The 18242-nt window shown below is 40.9% G+C and overlaps 1 protein-coding gene across 2 annotated transcripts in view; it reads left to right on the top strand.

The window, feature by feature from the left end:
• MTF2 (metal response element binding transcription factor 2) overlaps positions 1–18242 on the top strand; it is a 67251-nt gene that overhangs the window by 4523 nt on the left and 44486 nt on the right. For both annotated transcript variants that reach the window (XM_073593130.1, XM_073593129.1), the window contains exon 2: positions 15052–15250. In XM_073593130.1, the coding sequence (XP_073449231.1) occupies positions 15052–15250 (199 nt within the window). The remainder of the gene's footprint in view (positions 1–15051; positions 15251–18242) is intronic.

Genomic DNA, 18242 nt, shown 5'->3' with positions numbered 1-18242 from the left:
TGTTGTGGGTTTATTAACACTTTAAAGGAGTTGTAAAGGCAGAAGGGTTTTTATCTTAATGCATTAAGATACAAAACCTTCTGTGTGTAGCAGCCTTCTCAGCACCCCCCAATTACCTACCTGAGCTGCTCCTCTCTCCAGCGATGTCCATAATCCCCTCAGCCATCCAGTATACTCCTCCTGATTGGCTGAGGCAGAGGAGCGGCACTGTTGGCTTCCGCAGCTGTCAGTCACCCAATCGGGGGGGGAGAGGGGCGGGGCCAGGTCAGGTCTCCATGTCTGAATAAATACACTGAGCTCTGACTCAGCTTGGGTGACCCCTGTAGCAAGCTGCTGGCTCAGGGGCACTCAAAGGAGGGAGGGGCAGCAAAGAGGGACCCGAGAAGAGGAGGAACCAGGCTGCTCTGTGCAAAACCAACTGCACAGAGGTAAGTATAACATGTTTATTTAAAAAAAAAAAAAAAAACAAGCCTTTACAAGCCCTTACAGCCTCGCCTATTAGACTATTAAGTTTGCAACTGTACAATTTCACAGTTTGTAGAATGCTTTGTTGGCCTGAATGGTTTGTTTAACCTGTCGGGCTGAATGATGTCTGATCTAATCCACATGGGCAGGGTGAAATCTACTTTATGTAAAATATTACAGGTAGAGGTTTTATATCTGTATTCCAACTAATTTTGCGCACACCGTTCATTTTTTTTTTTTTTTTTTTGTCTGCTAACAGCTAAATGGTTAATTGGGTCAGGCAGGGTAAATGTCCATGCGGATGTGGCTATGGCAGCACCTCTTTGTGTCTTCCTGTGAGCCAGGTTCCTACCAGGCTTTGTTCTGCCTTTGTCAATGGCAAGTTCTCCTTTTATTCATACAGATGTAACCTCTAATGGTGCAGGTGCTTTTCCTGACAGCAGTATAGCAGATAACAGTTGCTTATAGTTTGTGATGATTTGTAAACACAGGAAATGAATACAATATAATAATATACAAATGCATAACTTGCACATTTGTTGACTCTCCACATAATTTGAAATGCAAATAGCACAGACCAATTTAGGCCCCTTTCACACACGTACGACTTGTCCTACTACTTGGGACTGCAAAGTCGCATGACAAGTCGTTCCCTATGATTTCCAATGACAACCATTCATATTAGTACAACTTCAAGTAGTGCCGACTTCAAAGTAGTCCCTGTACTACTTTGGTCTGACTTTGATCCTACTTCAGCCCATTGAATATCACTGAAGTCAGATCGCCCTCTTAACTGATCCGACTTTGGCATGCAACTTGTGCTCTGATGATCTTGAAGGGGAACTCCACAGCAATTTAAAAAAAAAACATGGCATGGGTTCCCTCTCCAAGAGCATACCAGGCCCTTCGGTCTGGTATGGATTTTAAGGGGAACCCTCACGCCAACAGCGTGGGGGTTCCCCCTAAAATCCATACCAGACCCTTATCTGAGCACACAGCCCGGCAGCTCAGGAAAGCGGGTGGGGGAAAGCAAAAAGCGTGCCCCCCCCCCCACCCCAAAGCACCTTGTCCCTATGTTGATGAGGATAAGGGCCACTTCCCGACAACCCTGGCCGTTGGTTGTTGGGGTCTGCGGGCGGGGGGCTTATCGGAATCTGGAAGCCCCTTTAACAAGGGGGCCCCCAGATCCTGGCCCCCCACCCTGTGTGAATGAATATCGGGCACATTGTACCCCTACCCATTAACCCCTACACTGCCCCCTAGTGGTTAACTCCTTCACTGCCAGTGTCATTTACACAGGAATCAGTGCATTTGTATAGCACTGATTGCTGTATAAATGACAGTGGTCCTAAAAATGTGTAAAAAATGTCCGATGTGTCCGCCATAATGTCGCAGTCACGATAAAAATCGATGATCGCTGCCATTACTAGTAAAAAAAAAAAAAAAAAAATAATAAAAATGCCTTAAAACGATCCCCTATTTTGTAAACGCTATAACTTTTGCACAAACCGATCAATAAACCCTTTTTGCGATTTTTATTTATTTATTTTTACCAAAAATATGTAGATTACGTATCGGCCTAAACTGAGGGGAAAAAATGTTTTTTTTTTTTTTTTTATATTTTTTGGAGATATTTATTATAGCAAAAAGTAAAAAATAATGCGTTTTTTTTTTTTTTTTCAAAATTGTCGCTATTTTTTTGTTTATAGCACAAAAAATAAAAACCACAAAGGTGATCAAATACCACCAAAAGAAAGCTCTATTTGTGGGAAAAAAAGGATGTCAATTTTGTTTGGGAGCTAGTCGCACGACCGCGCAATTTGTCTGTTAAAGCGACGCAGTGCCGAATCGCAAAAAGTGCTCTGGTCAGGAAGGGGGTAAATTCTTCCGGGGCTGAAGTGGTTAAAGTAATTTATTAAGGCAGCTCCGCCATCTCTTCTGATCTCTTCTCCTCTTCTGGCTGCCTAGCTGACGTCTTCTGCCGGTTCTTCTCCTGTCTCCAGGCCTAATCCGCTGATGTCTTCTAGCCCTTTTCGGTTCTCCTTCTGTCTACTGTCTTCTGCCTCTGGGTTTTCTCCGCTATCTTCTCGCTCTTTTGCTGGGTCTTCTCCCTATGTTCTTCCGATGTTGACTCAACGCTCTCTCCTGCTCCAATGCTGGGTGCGCGGTGTGTAGGGTGTTTCATTTTCTAATGGGAAAAAAGATAAACTGTAAAATTTTTGAATACTTTGCTTACCCCCCCCCCAAGTTTGAGTGATGTAAAAGATATATATGCTAAATTTCAAGAAGATTGGATAATATTTAGAGGTTGCACACTTTGATCTGTTTTGTAAAAGTAGGCAAAAAATAAGATTTTTCAATGTTAATTACTTTTATTGGGAAAACTAGAAATCACAAACTTAAAATACTATTAAAATTATACACTAAGATTAATAGGTAATATGATGGGCAAAACATGTGTTATATTAATCAACTTTGAACAATGCAATCTCTTGTTTTGTTCGCTTGGTGACGACTTTTCTGTGATGCTCGACTACTCTCAACAAGAATTGTTTTTGTTGTTCATCCCTGACCGATTCGTTATACTTTTTTTTTATCAGAGCAATTCCTCAAAACCCTAACCTTAATCCCAGTCCCTATAGAAGAAATTACACTTTGCTACAGTGTAAAGTAGTGAGTGTACAGCTTGTATAACAGTGTAAATTTTCTGTCCCCTCAAAATAACTCACACAGCCATTAGACCCCTTTCACACGATCGGACTGTTCAGGTCCGCCTGTCAGTTTTGATGGCGGACCTGAACGGGTGCTCCATGTTAGCCTATGGAGCGACCGATATCGGCGGAGACATGTCCGCTGACATCCGACCCGGTCCGATCTGCTGAAAGCAGATGGATGGCCCTATGTCCAGATCCGTCGCTATTGGATCGGGTGAGATCTGATGAAAACGGAGAGATCTCCCGCTGAGCTGGCGGACCAAGGTGGGCTCCGTGGAAACGGAGTCCTCCTCGTGTGAATGAGGCCTAAATGTCTAAACCGCTGGCAACAAAAGTGAGTACACCCCTAAGTGAAAATGTCCAAATTGGACCCAATTAGCTGTTTTTCCTCCCCGGTGTCATGTGACTTGTTAGTGTAAGGTCTCAGGTGTGAATGGGGAGCAGGTTTGTTAAATTCGGTGTTCTCGCTCTCATACTGGTCACTGGAAGTTCAACATGGCACCTAATGGCAAATAACTATGAGGATGAGCTGCAGCACAGTGGCCAAGACCATACAGCGATTTAACAGGACAGGTTCCACTCAGAACAGGTCTCTCCATGGTCGACCAAAGAAGTTGAGTGCAGGCGCTCACCTTTTATATCCAGAGGCTGTCTTTGGGAAATAGACATATGAGTGCTGCCAGCATTACTGTAGAGCAGTGGTTCTCAACTCCAGTCCTCAGGGCCCCCCAACAGGCCAGGTTTGCAAGATAGCTGAAATACATCACAGGTGATATCACTTGCTGCTCAGTGATTGCAGTATTCTAGTCTGCAACTCCCCAAGGTAATACTTAAAATCTGGCCTGTTGGTGGGTCCCGAGGACTGGAGTTGAGAACCACTGCTGTAGAGGATGAAGGGGTGGGGGGGGTCAACGTGTCAGTGCTCAGACCATACACTGCATAAAATTGATCTGCATGGCTGTCGTCCCAGAAGGAAGCCTCTTCTAAAGATTATGCACAAGAGAGCCTGCAGTTTGCTGAAGACAAGCAAACTGAGGACAAGGATTACTGGAACCATGTCTTGTGATCTGATGAGACCAAGATAAACGTATTTGGTTCAGATGTTGTCAAGTGTGTGTGTGGTGGCAACCAGGGGAGGAGTACAAAGACAAGTGTGTCTTGCCTACAGTCAACCATGGTGGTGGGGATGCATTAGTGCTGCCGGCACTGGGAGTTACGGTTCATTGAGGGAACCATGAATGCCAACATGTACTCTGACATACTGAAGCAGAGTATGATTCCCTCCCTTCTGAGACTGGGCCGCAGAGCAGTATTCCAACATAACGAGCCCAAACACACCTCCAAGACGACCACTGCCTTGCTAAAGAAGCTGTGGGTAAAGGTGATGGACTGGCCAAGCATGTCTCCAGACCTAAACCCTATTGAACATTTGTGGGGCATCCTCCAACAGGTGGTGGAGAAGCGCAAGGTCTCTAACATCCACCAGCTCCGTGATGTCATCATGGAGGAGTGGCAGAGGACTCCAGTGGCAACCTGTGAAGCTCTGGTCAACTCCATGCCCAAGAGGGTTAAGGCAGTGCTGGAATATAATGCTGGCCACACAAAATATTGACACTTTGCGCCCTATTTGGACATTTTCACTTGGGTGTACTCACTTTTGTTGACAGCGGTTTAGACATTAATGGCTGTGTGAGTTATTTTGAGGGCAAATTTACACTGTTATACAAGCTGTACACACTACTTTACATTGTAGCAAAGTGTAATTTCTTCAGTATTGTCACATAAAAAGATATATAATACAATTTTTACAAAAATGTGAGGGGTGTACTCAGTTTTGTGAGATACTGTATGCATATCTCCCTTTGTGCTGGGAGTGCGCAGAGTCTCACCAAGAGCCCCGGGCCCTGTCACTGATCAGTCACTGAAGCCCGCCCCTGTGTTTCTCTCTGTGAATGGAGAGAAAAGATGCAATGCATCTTTGTCTCATTGCGAAGAGTAATGGGCGTGTAATAAAATAAAAAATACCTAGGTCAGTGCCAGGGTTAGTGTTTGGGTCAATTAGGGGTCAACGGTCAGTCATTTTATTTTGGGCGGGATTTTTATTTCATTTTTTTTAAACTAGTGTCAGTGCCAGTGTATTTTTAGGTAGGACAAAAAAAAGAAGCACAATGTGCATTATTGTTTCTGGGCTGTACTATGTGTACAAATAACACACAATAAATGCACATATTTGGTATCGCTGCAGTCGTCATGAGGACTTATTTTGGGTTGTACTTTGGGATTAGGTTATGGTAGTAACAAGACATATACAGCTAAATTTAAAAAAAAAAAGTGATTTTTACTAATTTGGGCCAGTTTTTTCTTTGATATGTCAAATAAAAAAAATCGGAAGATATCCATAACCATTTACTACCAAATGAAAGCCCAATTTGTCCTGAAAAAAACAAGGTATAATCCACCTGGATGCACAAAGTAGTTGTGGTAATATTTACAGTTTTATGAACACAAGTTGTAATATTGTGCTTGGGCATTAAGATTTGTTTTACCCTTATGGAACAAAAGAAGACGATCGGTTGCACTCCCACACAATGAAATGTCGTCTTTATTGTGTCAAAAGTAATAAAATCATACAAGCATAGGCAGAGAAGACAAAAAACACACGGAGATTGTGCTTTGTGAAAACCGCATGGAAACTAGCTTATATAGATCTATCTATGTGTATATCTCTATCTATCTGTGTGTGTGTGTGTGTATCTCTATCTATCTGTGTGTGTGTGTGTGTATCTCTATCTATCTGTCTGTGTGTGTGTGTGTATCTCTATCTATGTGTGTGTGTGTATCTCTATCTATGTGTGTGTGTGTGTGTGTGTATCTGTGTGTGTGTGTGTGTGTGTATCTATCTATCTATCTATCTGTGTGTGTGTATCTCTATCCATCTGTGTGTGTATCTATTTCTATATACTAGGGATGCACCGAAATTTCGGCCACCGAAACATATCGGCCGAAAATGGCCCTTTCGGCAAAAAGCCGTAAGAGAATTCTTGCCCATACTGGCGCCGAAAATCGCGCATGCGCAGTAGAGGCGGCAGAACCAGTGGGTGACGTCACGCGTGTGGGCAGCGTGCACATTCCTCGCGGTGAAGACGCTGTCATGCCGCACTCATAAGCACGTTCCCTGCTGAGACGCTGGCACCTTCCCTGCGGATGCTCCTCGTGCTTGAGAGACGCTGCTGGGAAGCGAGAGACGGCTTCATAGAGGGCTGCACATAGCATGCTCAAGTACAAGAGTGGGCATTGTCACTCCTGGATGGCTACCATTACTATTCACTGGTGAGCATTGCTGTTTTTACCTTCTTAAACTGACCGAAACAAACTAGTATTTTTATTTCTTGATTATTTTATTATAGTACTAGTACTGACTATTTAAAATGACTGTGTGTCTGCACTGCAGTACATCTGATCTGACTTGTAGCAAAAAAAATTATATAATCAAACTGACTGAGTGATTAAATATTTGAAATGGAATGTAATGGATTTGCAAATTGCAAGTTTTTTTTTTTTTTTTTTTTTTTTTTTTTTTTAGCTATTCTGTAGTATTCAGTATAAAATGCATGCGCTTGCTATTGAATGTGTCACTTTGACAGCGTAGTATAAGTTATACAGTACTGACATGACAGCAAGCGCATTAATTTTTTAAACATGACAGTATGCAATAAATATATTATATTTCATATATAATAATAATTATATTTATTGCGTACTGCTATGTTTAAAAAAATGAATGCGCTTGCTGTCATGTCAGTGTCGTATAACTGTATAACTTATAATACTACACTGAGACAAAGTGACAAATTTTATTCAACGACAACAAGGCGCATGAAGTATACTACAGAATAGCTCAAAAAAGTAAAATAGATTGCAATTTGCAAGCAATCCATTCCAAATCAAATTTATTCAGTTCAATTATATTTTTTTGGTACAAGTCAGATGTACTGCAGTGCAGACATAACTACCTTGCATGCCAAGAGCAGCACCATAAACCATAAAAAAAAAATTAAAAAAAAGGATGGTTAGTTTTTTATTTTATTTTTTGAAGCTGCCTCCTGGGGTTTAGCTTTTAAATTGATTTTGTCCTTTTTTTAATCTCCCCCCCCCCCTCAAATTTCACTCCCACTATAAATCATTCCTATGTCCTATGGAGGACCGTGAACTTCAAAGCATACCGTGCATGGCACACACGCTACAATTGGCTGTGAATGAAGGATTGTTGAGTCTGCGTACCATATCTGATATTATATCAAAAGGAAGAAAAATTGTGGGTCACTTTAAGCATTCTCCGCTTGCTTATCACAGATTACAAGCTTTGCAGATGCAGTTTGGAATGGCACCGAAGCGACTGCAGCAAGATGTAGCCACTCGTTGGAACAGCACCTACTATATGCTACAAAGTCTTTTTGAACAAAAGCGTGTTTTAGCTGCATACATTGCAGATTACGAGCTGCCAGTAACACTGAGTGCACATCATTGGATGTTAGTTGAAAAGAGTTTCTCTTCTGTCTCCATTTGAACAGTTAACCAAAGAAATAAGCTCAGCTAATGCTTCCATTGCTGAAGTTATCCCCTTGATTGCTGCACTGAAGCGTCTGCTTGGAAAAGAGGTAGAAACAGACCATGGCGTAAAAACGGCTAAAACCACTCTACTGGAGGCTGTTACCAACCGGTTTCGAGACACCGAGTCCAACCCTCTGTACTGCATTGCAACAGTTCTAGATCCTCGATTTAAAGAGCATTGCTTTAAATTGGAGAAAAAGCAGCGTGCACAGGAAATGATACTGGCACAAATGGAGGTGGTGGAAGCATCTAATGAAGAAGTTTTGAGGTGTCGCACAGAGGAAAGTGAGAAACGGTCGCATACAAGTGAAGAGGAACACACTCCCTCCATATCTGATATGTTTGAAGAAATTTTACATGAATGCACCCCAATCCATAGCGGTGCCACAACAAGTACAGCTACCCAACAGCTGGACATTTATTTAGCTGAACAGCCTACTGCCAGAAGCGACAATCCCCTTGAGTACTGGCGCATCAACAAAGAACGTTTCCCTTGCTTGCACAGATTGCACGCAGATATTTATCTGCCCCAAGCACCAGTACAGAGAGTGAGAGACTATTCAGTCTAGCAGCTCATATGCTTGATGAGAAGAGAAACAATCTCTCCTGTGAGAAAGCTGAACAGCTTTTATTCTTAAAGCGAAATCTGCCACTTTTACTGAAATAGATTTAAAAATCCGTAGCATAGACCAATTCATTTACTGTGTTGAACATAGTAAATTAATTGGTATTGGACTGTGCTATTGGACAATTGGAACATACAACATAGTATGACTGACTTCCCCCCATGGTGCCTATACCTGGGCAATCCAGAATTTGTACCAGTTCTCCAATACCCCCTTTTTCAGCGACTAGCTTCCAATGGCCGCCTTCATTTATGTGATTATCTGGGGCCAGACGGAAAACTATGCCCCTCTTCCTGTGCGACGGCTGCGGACCCCCTTTGGATTTCTGGAGCTGCGCAATTTCCTCAAGTGCCTACACACATCAGGCATTTCTCACCAGCTCACGGAAATAGAGCACATCTGCCATAGGCAGGAGCCGACCTGTCACTGTCTCGCTGATTTACGCCTTCCTGATCCAACCGGAGACTGGGCATATTCCCGGGTTCCTTTCTAAATGGGAAGTGGATCTTGAAACCCAATTCACGGATGCGCAGAGGGAGAAGATTCTTCACTTTGCCCAGACGTCGTCATAGGCCACTAATATCCAAGAGACCGGCTACAAAATTGAACCCGATGGTACAGGGTCCCCTCTACTCTGCACCGCTTTTTTCCCCATGTCCCTAGTTCATGTTGGCAGTGTGGCACTGCAGAGGGAACAATGCTCCATATCTTTTGGGATTGTCCCAAACTTGGGCCCTTTTGGCAGGGGGTGATGGAGACTGTCAAACACCTGACCAATGTTGACCTGGAGGGGAACCCTGCGGCCTGGCTGTTGCATCTCTCAAACCGTCCTGTTAAGAAATATAAGGCTTCCTTCACTACTATTCAGCTGCCAATGGTTTCATCCCCCTACGCTGGAGATCTGAGAATCCGCTGTCAAAATGCTTGTGGTTTTCCAAAGTGAATAAGCTTAGGGATGTGGAGGACCTCACAGCTACTTTGTACAACCGTGTACACGGATGCTTATCTGCAAGAGGTCTCGCGACCTAGCGGACCTCCTGGACTTAGTCCTCTTCCCTGGGTGAGAGGCTATATTTTTCTCTTCTTAAAACCTGTTCTCCTATACAAAGGATGTTTTGATTCAGTAATTGTACCCTTCATGACTAACTCTCCTTCTCCCTCCTCCCCCTTCCTCTCCACTTCCCACCCCATTTACCTGACTCTGTTCAAGGCGCTATTTTTTTCTACAGATTTGTGAATATCAGATATGCATTAGCTCAATCTCTCTGCCCTCATTCCGGGTCCAATTGGCCACCGGGAGGCATCCTTCCGGTACAAAACTATAATTTTGGTTAAATATAGTTGCATAGCTTCAAGCACATGAGTCTTTTACTGGTTTCTCTTACTAATACTCTACCTGCCAAACAGGCTGTGTACATTGCGTCAATTTCCATATACAATTTGCCTTATCTGACCGTTTATACTATGTTATGTTTTGCCGGTCGGCATGTGTTATTCACAGAGTTTGCATTGTTATCTGGCTGTGCTTCGTTTCTTCATTTCTCATTTGTTTGACTGTGAATTGCAACTTATGGAAAATAAAAGAACTACAAGAAAAAAAAAAAAAAAAAAAAAAAGCACAGCAATAGATAACTGTGGAAATTTCCATCATACAAACACTATGTAGATGAATGTATATGTGAGCCTGAAGATGTATATTACTTTCTTATATAATGGTTCTTAGCAAAAAACATGAATAAATCCTACATGAGTCCATATCAAAACTACAAAAAATGAATGTGTAAATGCGTGTCCGTTCATGTGTTAGCCTCAGTAGCACCGCAAAATATATTCAATAACTTTAACAGAAAATATATATATTAAAAAATGGGCTACACAACACAGTTGGGACACAAAGATACACATCCATAAAAGGAAGAGAAATAGACAGACAACAATGAGACTGCATCACATAAAATCTTATCGTAGTAGCAGGAAAAAGATGCATAGACATGTCCACATGTATCCCCACCCATGAAGATGCATGGGCGCAACCACACAACACATGGATGACTACACCCCCCACTATACCAACTGCTCTCTAAATAGTACCCGATCTATATCCTTGTGAAGAGAATCTCTTATCCATTAAAATTTTCTCCTTCTCCTAATTAGAATCCTCACTTCATATCCTCTTAACCTGATGAACTGCCCCAAAGGTATGCCCCGTATGACATGTTTGGGGTGTCCAGAACTAGCATGAAGCAATGGGTTTCTAGAGAGGGGTTTCTATATAGACTAGAGACTATACAGTCATCCTTATTAGAGAGCAGCACATGCTGCTTAGGTAGGGAAGGGGTTAAACTGAGAAAATGTACCATTCTAAGAAAAAAATAAGGTATTTTAAAATTGATTGCAGCAACACTTCTCAAAAATGTTATAACAGGCCCATGTTTACCATGGTCCCAACTTTTTTGGACTTGGAGTTGTACATCTTACTGCTATAATGCTCGCCATATACATAAATGATGCATGAACTTTTGATCTGTCGTAGATTTGATAGTTCCAAACTATCTTTTCATTTAAGCATGTGCTTGACAAAATGTATTATCTGCCAAAGGGTCCATGCACATTAGCTTTAAAAAAGTTCTGCTTCTAGAGGAGTTTAGCGTTTTGCCTGTAGAAGCAGCTCAATGCTATCCTATGTGTCCATGCACGTTAGGATGTTTAGAGGCATATTTGAAGCTCCACATTCAGAGGCAGTAAAAAACGTATGTCTTGCATGTTTTTGATAGCACTTTTCTGGCTGGGAAAAAAAACACCTAAACGCTCCTAAACCCCCTCTATGGGTGGGGTGTGTTTTTTTTTTTTTTTTTTTTTTTTTTTTTTTTTTTTTTTTTTTTAGCCCAGTGTGCATGGATATTGAATCATCATTCCTTTACCATTTTCGATGAAACAAACCCTTTATGTACTTGATTTCTGAAAAGATAAAACTTTCTTTGAAACATTTTATGTTGCTGCATGATCTCATTCTGTGTATGTCAGGCTTTACTGTGTTAAAGCCACTAAGAGCTTTACTGTTTTGTAGCTATCGAGAACTAAAGTATGATTTTTTTTTTTTTTTTGCTCTGACCCTTAAATTTCAGTAGAAACTAATATTTTTTTATTTACTTTTTTTGAGCAGTTTTAAGACTATAAGGCCTCCTGCACACGGGATGTTAAAATAACGTTATGAAAACGCCAGTAGCTTTGCAGTGATTTTTTTTTTTTTTTTTTTTTTAACTTTTCAGCTTTTTCAACGTTTTTGCAATAGCGTTTTTCCGCGTTAACGGTTTTTGGCGTTTTTTAGTTTTTTTTTTTCAATGGATCAAAAACGTTAAACGTTAGTGAGCAACGTTTTTGAGCGTTTATCAGCGTTAGAGCGTTTTTACAGCTGAAAAAGTCTCTCAGAACCCACTGCTCCTGGGTTTTTTTTACAGCTTAAAAACGCCTATGCCATTTGCAGCTCAAAAACGCCTAGGTGGGCATGAAGCCATAGACTAACATAGGTGTTTTTAAGCTGCAAAAAAAGCTCAAAAAAAGTGGCTATAAAAACGTCCATGTGCATGAGGCCTAACAAGTGCTATATTAAAGTTAAATATTGATCTGTGGAGTCGGATACCTTAGCAGACTCTTACATATTTTAGACTTGTGTAAAATTTTCATCCAAACACTAGCTAAAGGCACTTCTATTACAGCTGCACATAAGAGTTAGAGGTGGTCCTTCTCTCCCCCTCCCCCCTGAAAGGTGCCAAATGTGGCAGTGGAGGGGGAGGAGGAGACGGATAAACGGAAGTTCCACTTTTGAGTGACACGAATATCCAAAACGGGAAGTGAGTGGAAATCCCTCCAAAGTGGGGGAATCCCTGATTGTTACCAGAGTCACCAGAACTAGTGTTCCATTTGGAAGATTTCCCCTTTATTCCTGTTTTGGGGGACCAGGGTGGATTAAAAGAAAGAAAAAGATTTTTTTTTTTCCAAAAAGTCTTAATTTTATGTTTTTATTTTTATTTTTTGACAGCTTCAGCCCCGGTAGAATTTACCCCCTTCCTGACCAGGCCATATTTTGAGATACGGCACTGCGTCGCTTTAACTGACATTTGCGCAGTCGTGCAAATAAAATTTGAGTCTTTTTTTTTTCCCCCCCACAAATAGAGCTTTCTTTTGGTGGTATTTGATCACCTCTATAAACAGAGAGACAATTTTGAAAAAAAACACAATATTTACTCTTTTGCTATAATATCCCAAAAATTAAAAAAAAAAACACATTTCTTCATTGGTTTAGGCCGATATATTTTACATAATTTTGGTTAAAAAAAATCGCAATAAGCGTATATTGATTGGTTTGCACAAAAGTTATAGCATCTACAAAATGGGGGATAGATTTATGGCATTTTTCTTATTTTTTTACTAGTAATGGCGATGATTTTTTATTTATTTTTTATTTTTTTTAATCGGGACTGCAATATTGCATCGGACACCCTTTTTTTGGGACCAGTGACATTTATACAGCGATCAGAGCTAAAAATAACTACTGATTACTGTAAAAATGTCACTGGCAGGGACGTGGGTTAACACAAGGGTGCAATCAAGGGGTTAGATGTGTTCTAACTCTGGGGGGAATGTGGCTGACTAGAGGAGGAGAGAGATCGTTGTTCCTACTCAGTAGGAACAACAATCTCTCCTTTCCGCTGACAGAACCGGGATTTGTGTGTTTACACAGATCCTGGTTCTCGCTCTGTCACGAACGATCGCGGGTGCCCGGCTGTCATCGCGCCTGCCGGGCACGCACATTGGCTCCGGGGACACACTGCGTGCGCGCCTTCTACAGCGTCTTAAAGAGCCAATGTATAGCTACGACGGCTCGCACAGGGGAGCCAACCTGCTGCAGTATAACTGAGGTGGCTGGTCAGGAAGGGGTTAGATTTTTTGCTTTTTATCAAATTTATTTTATTAAAATGCTTTTGGAGTAAAAATCTATCTAAAGATAGTTTTCTATTTAAGATACATTAATAATTTAGTATATTCAGCATGAAATGGAGCTTAGTTATGTAGCATGAGGCAGTACATTCTGCAATATTTAAATTTTTGGTAAAATCATTCAATGCATCCAAGCTCTGCAAGCTGAGATTACATGCACTTTTGATGCATTCACACAATTTCACAGTAACCATGAGATAAAACAAAGTTCAGGAATATTCATTTATCCCATTGTTTTTGCAAATCTATGTACACTACAAACTGACTGAATCTGTTCTGATATCGCTGTTTTACTAACCTGACTAAATGGGAAACCTTAATTTTCTTTGCAAATATTAAAGATTCTAACTACCAGCAAGAATAAGTCCTTACATTTAAAAAGCACCTGTCATTTCAGATCCATCATGACAGTGCCTATTAGCGGACATCCACTTACCTGCTGCCACCATGTCCCTCACCTTGTGTTACTGCCGCATCACCAGCCGCCCCATTAAAGTGAATGGGACTGTCAGTGAGTCAATAGTGGGTCAAAGAAGGAGCTGCTGCGGGACAGAGATGACAGTTGCTCTTTAAAGTGGTGTTCCGGACGAAATTATACTTTTTAAATAAAAATACCCCTATAATACACAAGCTTAATGTATTCTAGTAAAGTTAGTCTGTAAACTAAGGTCTGTTTTGTTAGTTTATAGCAGTAGTTTGTTATTTTATAAACTTACAGCAGGCCATGGCCATCTTAAGTGTGGGCATCTGAAGCCAGACTGTATTTCTTCCTGGATCTCATCCTTGCAGATCTCGCACATGCTCAGTGCAGCACAAGCAGTGTAATAGGTTTCAGGTCAGGTTTCCATAGCAACAGCAGTTTCAGAGGAAGTTGCCGCCCCTTCCCAGAAGGCATTGCAAACAGGAAATGATGCGATGGGCCACGACCAGGGAGGAGGAAGTGAAAAATGCATACAGCAGATATACAGTAGGTGCTGAGAAAAAAAAATTTAAAAAATATCCAATTCGTTTACAGTGCACAGTTTAGTGAGGGATGCTGAAGAGTTGTAAAAGTGGGTGGAACTCCACTTTAAAAATATGATTTAAATCGAATTGGTTTAAATCAAATCCACCCTGCTGGCGACAAACCAAAGTTGTATTTTTATTTTTTTTTCACTTTTGGTGAAAATGGTAACTAGGACAAACACAGAGGATGAATCTCCATAACGGGTTTACAGATAGCAATAAAAACCTGACAGGTGTTTTTATCCCTCTCCACTCTATCCAAAATTAGAAAAAAATGTCTTCAGTTATACTTTAAGTGGTACTTTTGGGGAAGAGTGCACCAAGACTATATATATATATATATATATATATATATATATATATATATATATATATATATATATAAAATACATCCCAACATGATGGCCAGCAATGCTGGGACTAGCATGTGATTGTTTCCAAGCCCCTTCATTTGCAGAATGTCCCATTTTTATTATAAAGATTCACCTTTCCTAAATGTTCAATTTTACTTGCAACTTAGCTTGTTAGATTTTTATATTCCAACTTGAAGTTGTGTACTTTTAACTGTATTTGGCATGGTCTTGGTAATATGTTTTTTTTCTCCCCCCCCCCCCCTTTTTTTTTTTTTAAAGAGACGCAACTGCTGCAGGCAAGTCACTGGTCCTTAAAAGATCCCCTTTCCGGCAGAGTAAGAAGGCCTCAAAGTCCTTGACAAAATCATCTATTCGGCATGGACAGAAACCCAAGAGACAAGTTTGTAAATTTGAAGAAGATCAAGATGTCCTAGCAAGATGGTCAGATGGATTGTTTTATCTTGGAACTATCAAAACGGTAATGACTGATGCAATGTATATCCTGTGTCAAAAAAAAAAAATCATATACAGTATGACATAACTTAAAGCTATTTAGCCAGCAATATTTGAGCAAAAACTAGTGGCACATCCAGTATTGAAGGAAAAGAAAAGGGGATCGCCTTGTGGTGGACTTTTAAGGCACAATATACCCGTATTTACCAGCGTATAACATGCACCCCAGGTTTAGGAGGGAATTTTAAGGAAAAAAACTTGCATTTAAATGCACATCAATGCAGCCTTATCAGTGGCCATCTGCAGCCTTGCCCATCTGCAGCCTTGCCCATCTGCAGCCTTGCCCGTGTCATTGCAGCCTGTGTCTTTTAAAATTGGCGCCGATTGGAGGAGAGGAACGAGCGCCGCCGACATACACAAAGCCGAGTGTACTTCGGCTAGACTCGGCTCTGCTCACAGTCAGGGGTGGGACTGCGAGAGGAGCCGAGTCCAGCCAAAGTACACTCGGCTTTGTGTATGTTGGCGGCGCTCGCTTCTCTCCTCTCGCAATCAGTGGAGATGGGCGGGGCTGTGAAAGGAGCCAAGTCCAGCTGAAGTACACTCGGCTTTGTGTATGTCGGCTCCGCTCGCTCCTCTCCTCACAATCAGCATGGAACGGCGTATAACACGCACCCGTGACTTTCCCCTGATTTTAAGTTGTTATACGCCGATAAATACGGTATTTGAGAAAAATGTGTAATTTTTAAAGTTTTAAAATTGTATTATTTATTTAGAAAAATATAGAAAACAGATAAAAGACAAGTAATGCTAAAACATATGTAAAACGTATTCATCGTCATTAGATACAAAATACAATCTATACTTGTTGCACCTGATGCGTTACAGAGTTGTCTCCTTCTTTAGAGGTGTATATTAACAAGAAGAAGTTGTGTTCTAAAATAGAGTAATAAATGAATACATAACATTTGCATTAATGTCTAAAGATACACATAATTGGAAAAAATTCTCGAAATTAACTGTCATACATTATGACGGTATGATTGGCATTCCAGAGATTGTTTCTTTAAAAACATGCAAGAGCACAATGTATTTTCAAATTCTCAACTAAGCAATCCTCAGTAGTAGTATATTGGTAAAATGGCTGTCCATGTCAGGCCCAAAAAGGGGGGCATGTGGCTCACCGTTGTCTCAACCCCGCCCCCCCCTCCAAAAAAAAAAAAAATGAAGGACAGAGGGGCAAAAAAGAGCCTAAAGATCCACTGGGGCCAGAGAGAAAAAAGCTCTAAGTGTGTGTAGAACAAATTGCGTAAACAAAATACATTTTATAATATTTTAAACATGTATGAAATGCTAAATGCCTGTTGATGGTACCTATGATCACCAAAATATATGGAGGATTATGTTGTGGGAGGATGTTAGCCACAGCTACAATAAAAATAAAGATAAAATAATATAAGATATTATTTCCTATTTGTGGTTGGGGTGATATAAATAATTATTTTGTGGGCATTATTAGGATTATGCCATACTAATATTATATATATATATATATATATATATATATATATATATATATATATATATGTATATTTATATTTATATTTTCTCATATCATAATGTTATAAGTTGTAATATTATAATTGTATATTTTCATTTTACAAAGATGCCCATATACAGACAATGAATGAATGGAAAGAATGAACATTCTTCTATTCATAGTAAACAGGGAATGGGATTGATAGCATGATAAAACATGTGTCCAGCCTGAGATAGTTAAAGTGGATATAAACCCTATAATTCTTTTTTTTTTTTTTTTTTTTTTTATATATCCTACTGTAGAGTATAAGATTTGCTATCATTTCAGCCCAGTCTTGCCACAAAGAGTTAATCCATCTCTGAGCAATCCTCTTTTATTGTTCAGTGAGATAAATCTTGACAAACTGAGAAAAACTTTGTCAAATACTCCCCCTTGCTGTGAGTGACAGGTGATTTACATATCTCGTGCACTAGCCTAAGAGACGTGCAGTATTTTTTAATTCTCTACCACTCCTTTCTTCAGCAGCTCTGCAAGGATTGGCTGTTCCACACCTCAGCATGATTTGGCATGCTGAAGTCATGTGGTTACTTTCCTGTCTTTTCACTGGATGTTAGAGATCATAGCAGAAGTTCAGTGTAAGAAATACACAGGAGAAATGCATATTGACAAGGGGAGTGTAGAGGTGGGCGGAGAGTCTACTGACATCACGACTCCACCCACCGAGCTCCAGACAACAGACCCACCCACAGATCATGCAGTTTTTCGGGTCTAATAACAGACAGAGGGGAGACATTTGACAGGTGAAGATACATGCAGAAGGCATGTATATCCTTATAGATAACCCCTATGGCAGTAGTTTAGAAAGGATGACATTGGGTTTACATCCACTTTGAATTCCAGGCTGTCAGAGGTTTCAGTGAGATGGATGTGAGAGCGAGTGGACACACAGGTTTATATTTCCCTCCCTTCCCAATCAGCTGTTAGAAGCTATAAGGAGAGAAAGAGAAAAAGATCATTTAGCATGGAAAGAAAACAGCCATTACAATACACATAAAATGCAATTGGGAAATACTTTAAAGTGGAGTTCCACCCCCCCAAAAAAAAAAAATAATTAATGTGCTTAAAAATTGAAATAAAAATTTGGTGAAAAATTTTTATTTTTTTTTTACTCCCCTCTAAATGCCTGTTGCTAGGGGGTCCCTCGTAGTCTGCCTCCTTCGGTGCCTGGGCCCCTGATGTCACTTCCCTTGGCGCAGGAAGGGAGATCGCCTCTCCCCCTCCCTCTTGTCAATCATCTGGGACACGTGACAGGTCCCAGATGATTGCGTGGCCAGTCACGGCGCGGCTCTTGCATGCACAGGGGTGCCCGGCCGTGAAGCCACAGCCGGGCGCCCACAGTAAAAATGCCAGCGCCGCCGAGTGGAGGGGGAGACGAGCGGGGCTTCGATCCCCCGCATCGCTGGACCCTGGGACAGTTAAG

This window comes from Aquarana catesbeiana, linkage group LG07 (assembly GCF_042186555.1).
Source record: "Aquarana catesbeiana isolate 2022-GZ linkage group LG07, ASM4218655v1, whole genome shotgun sequence".
Classification (NCBI taxonomy): domain Eukaryota; kingdom Metazoa; phylum Chordata; class Amphibia; order Anura; family Ranidae; genus Aquarana; species Aquarana catesbeiana.
Note: the sequence above shows the minus strand (reverse complement) of the source record. Positions and strands in the feature narration are given on the sequence as shown.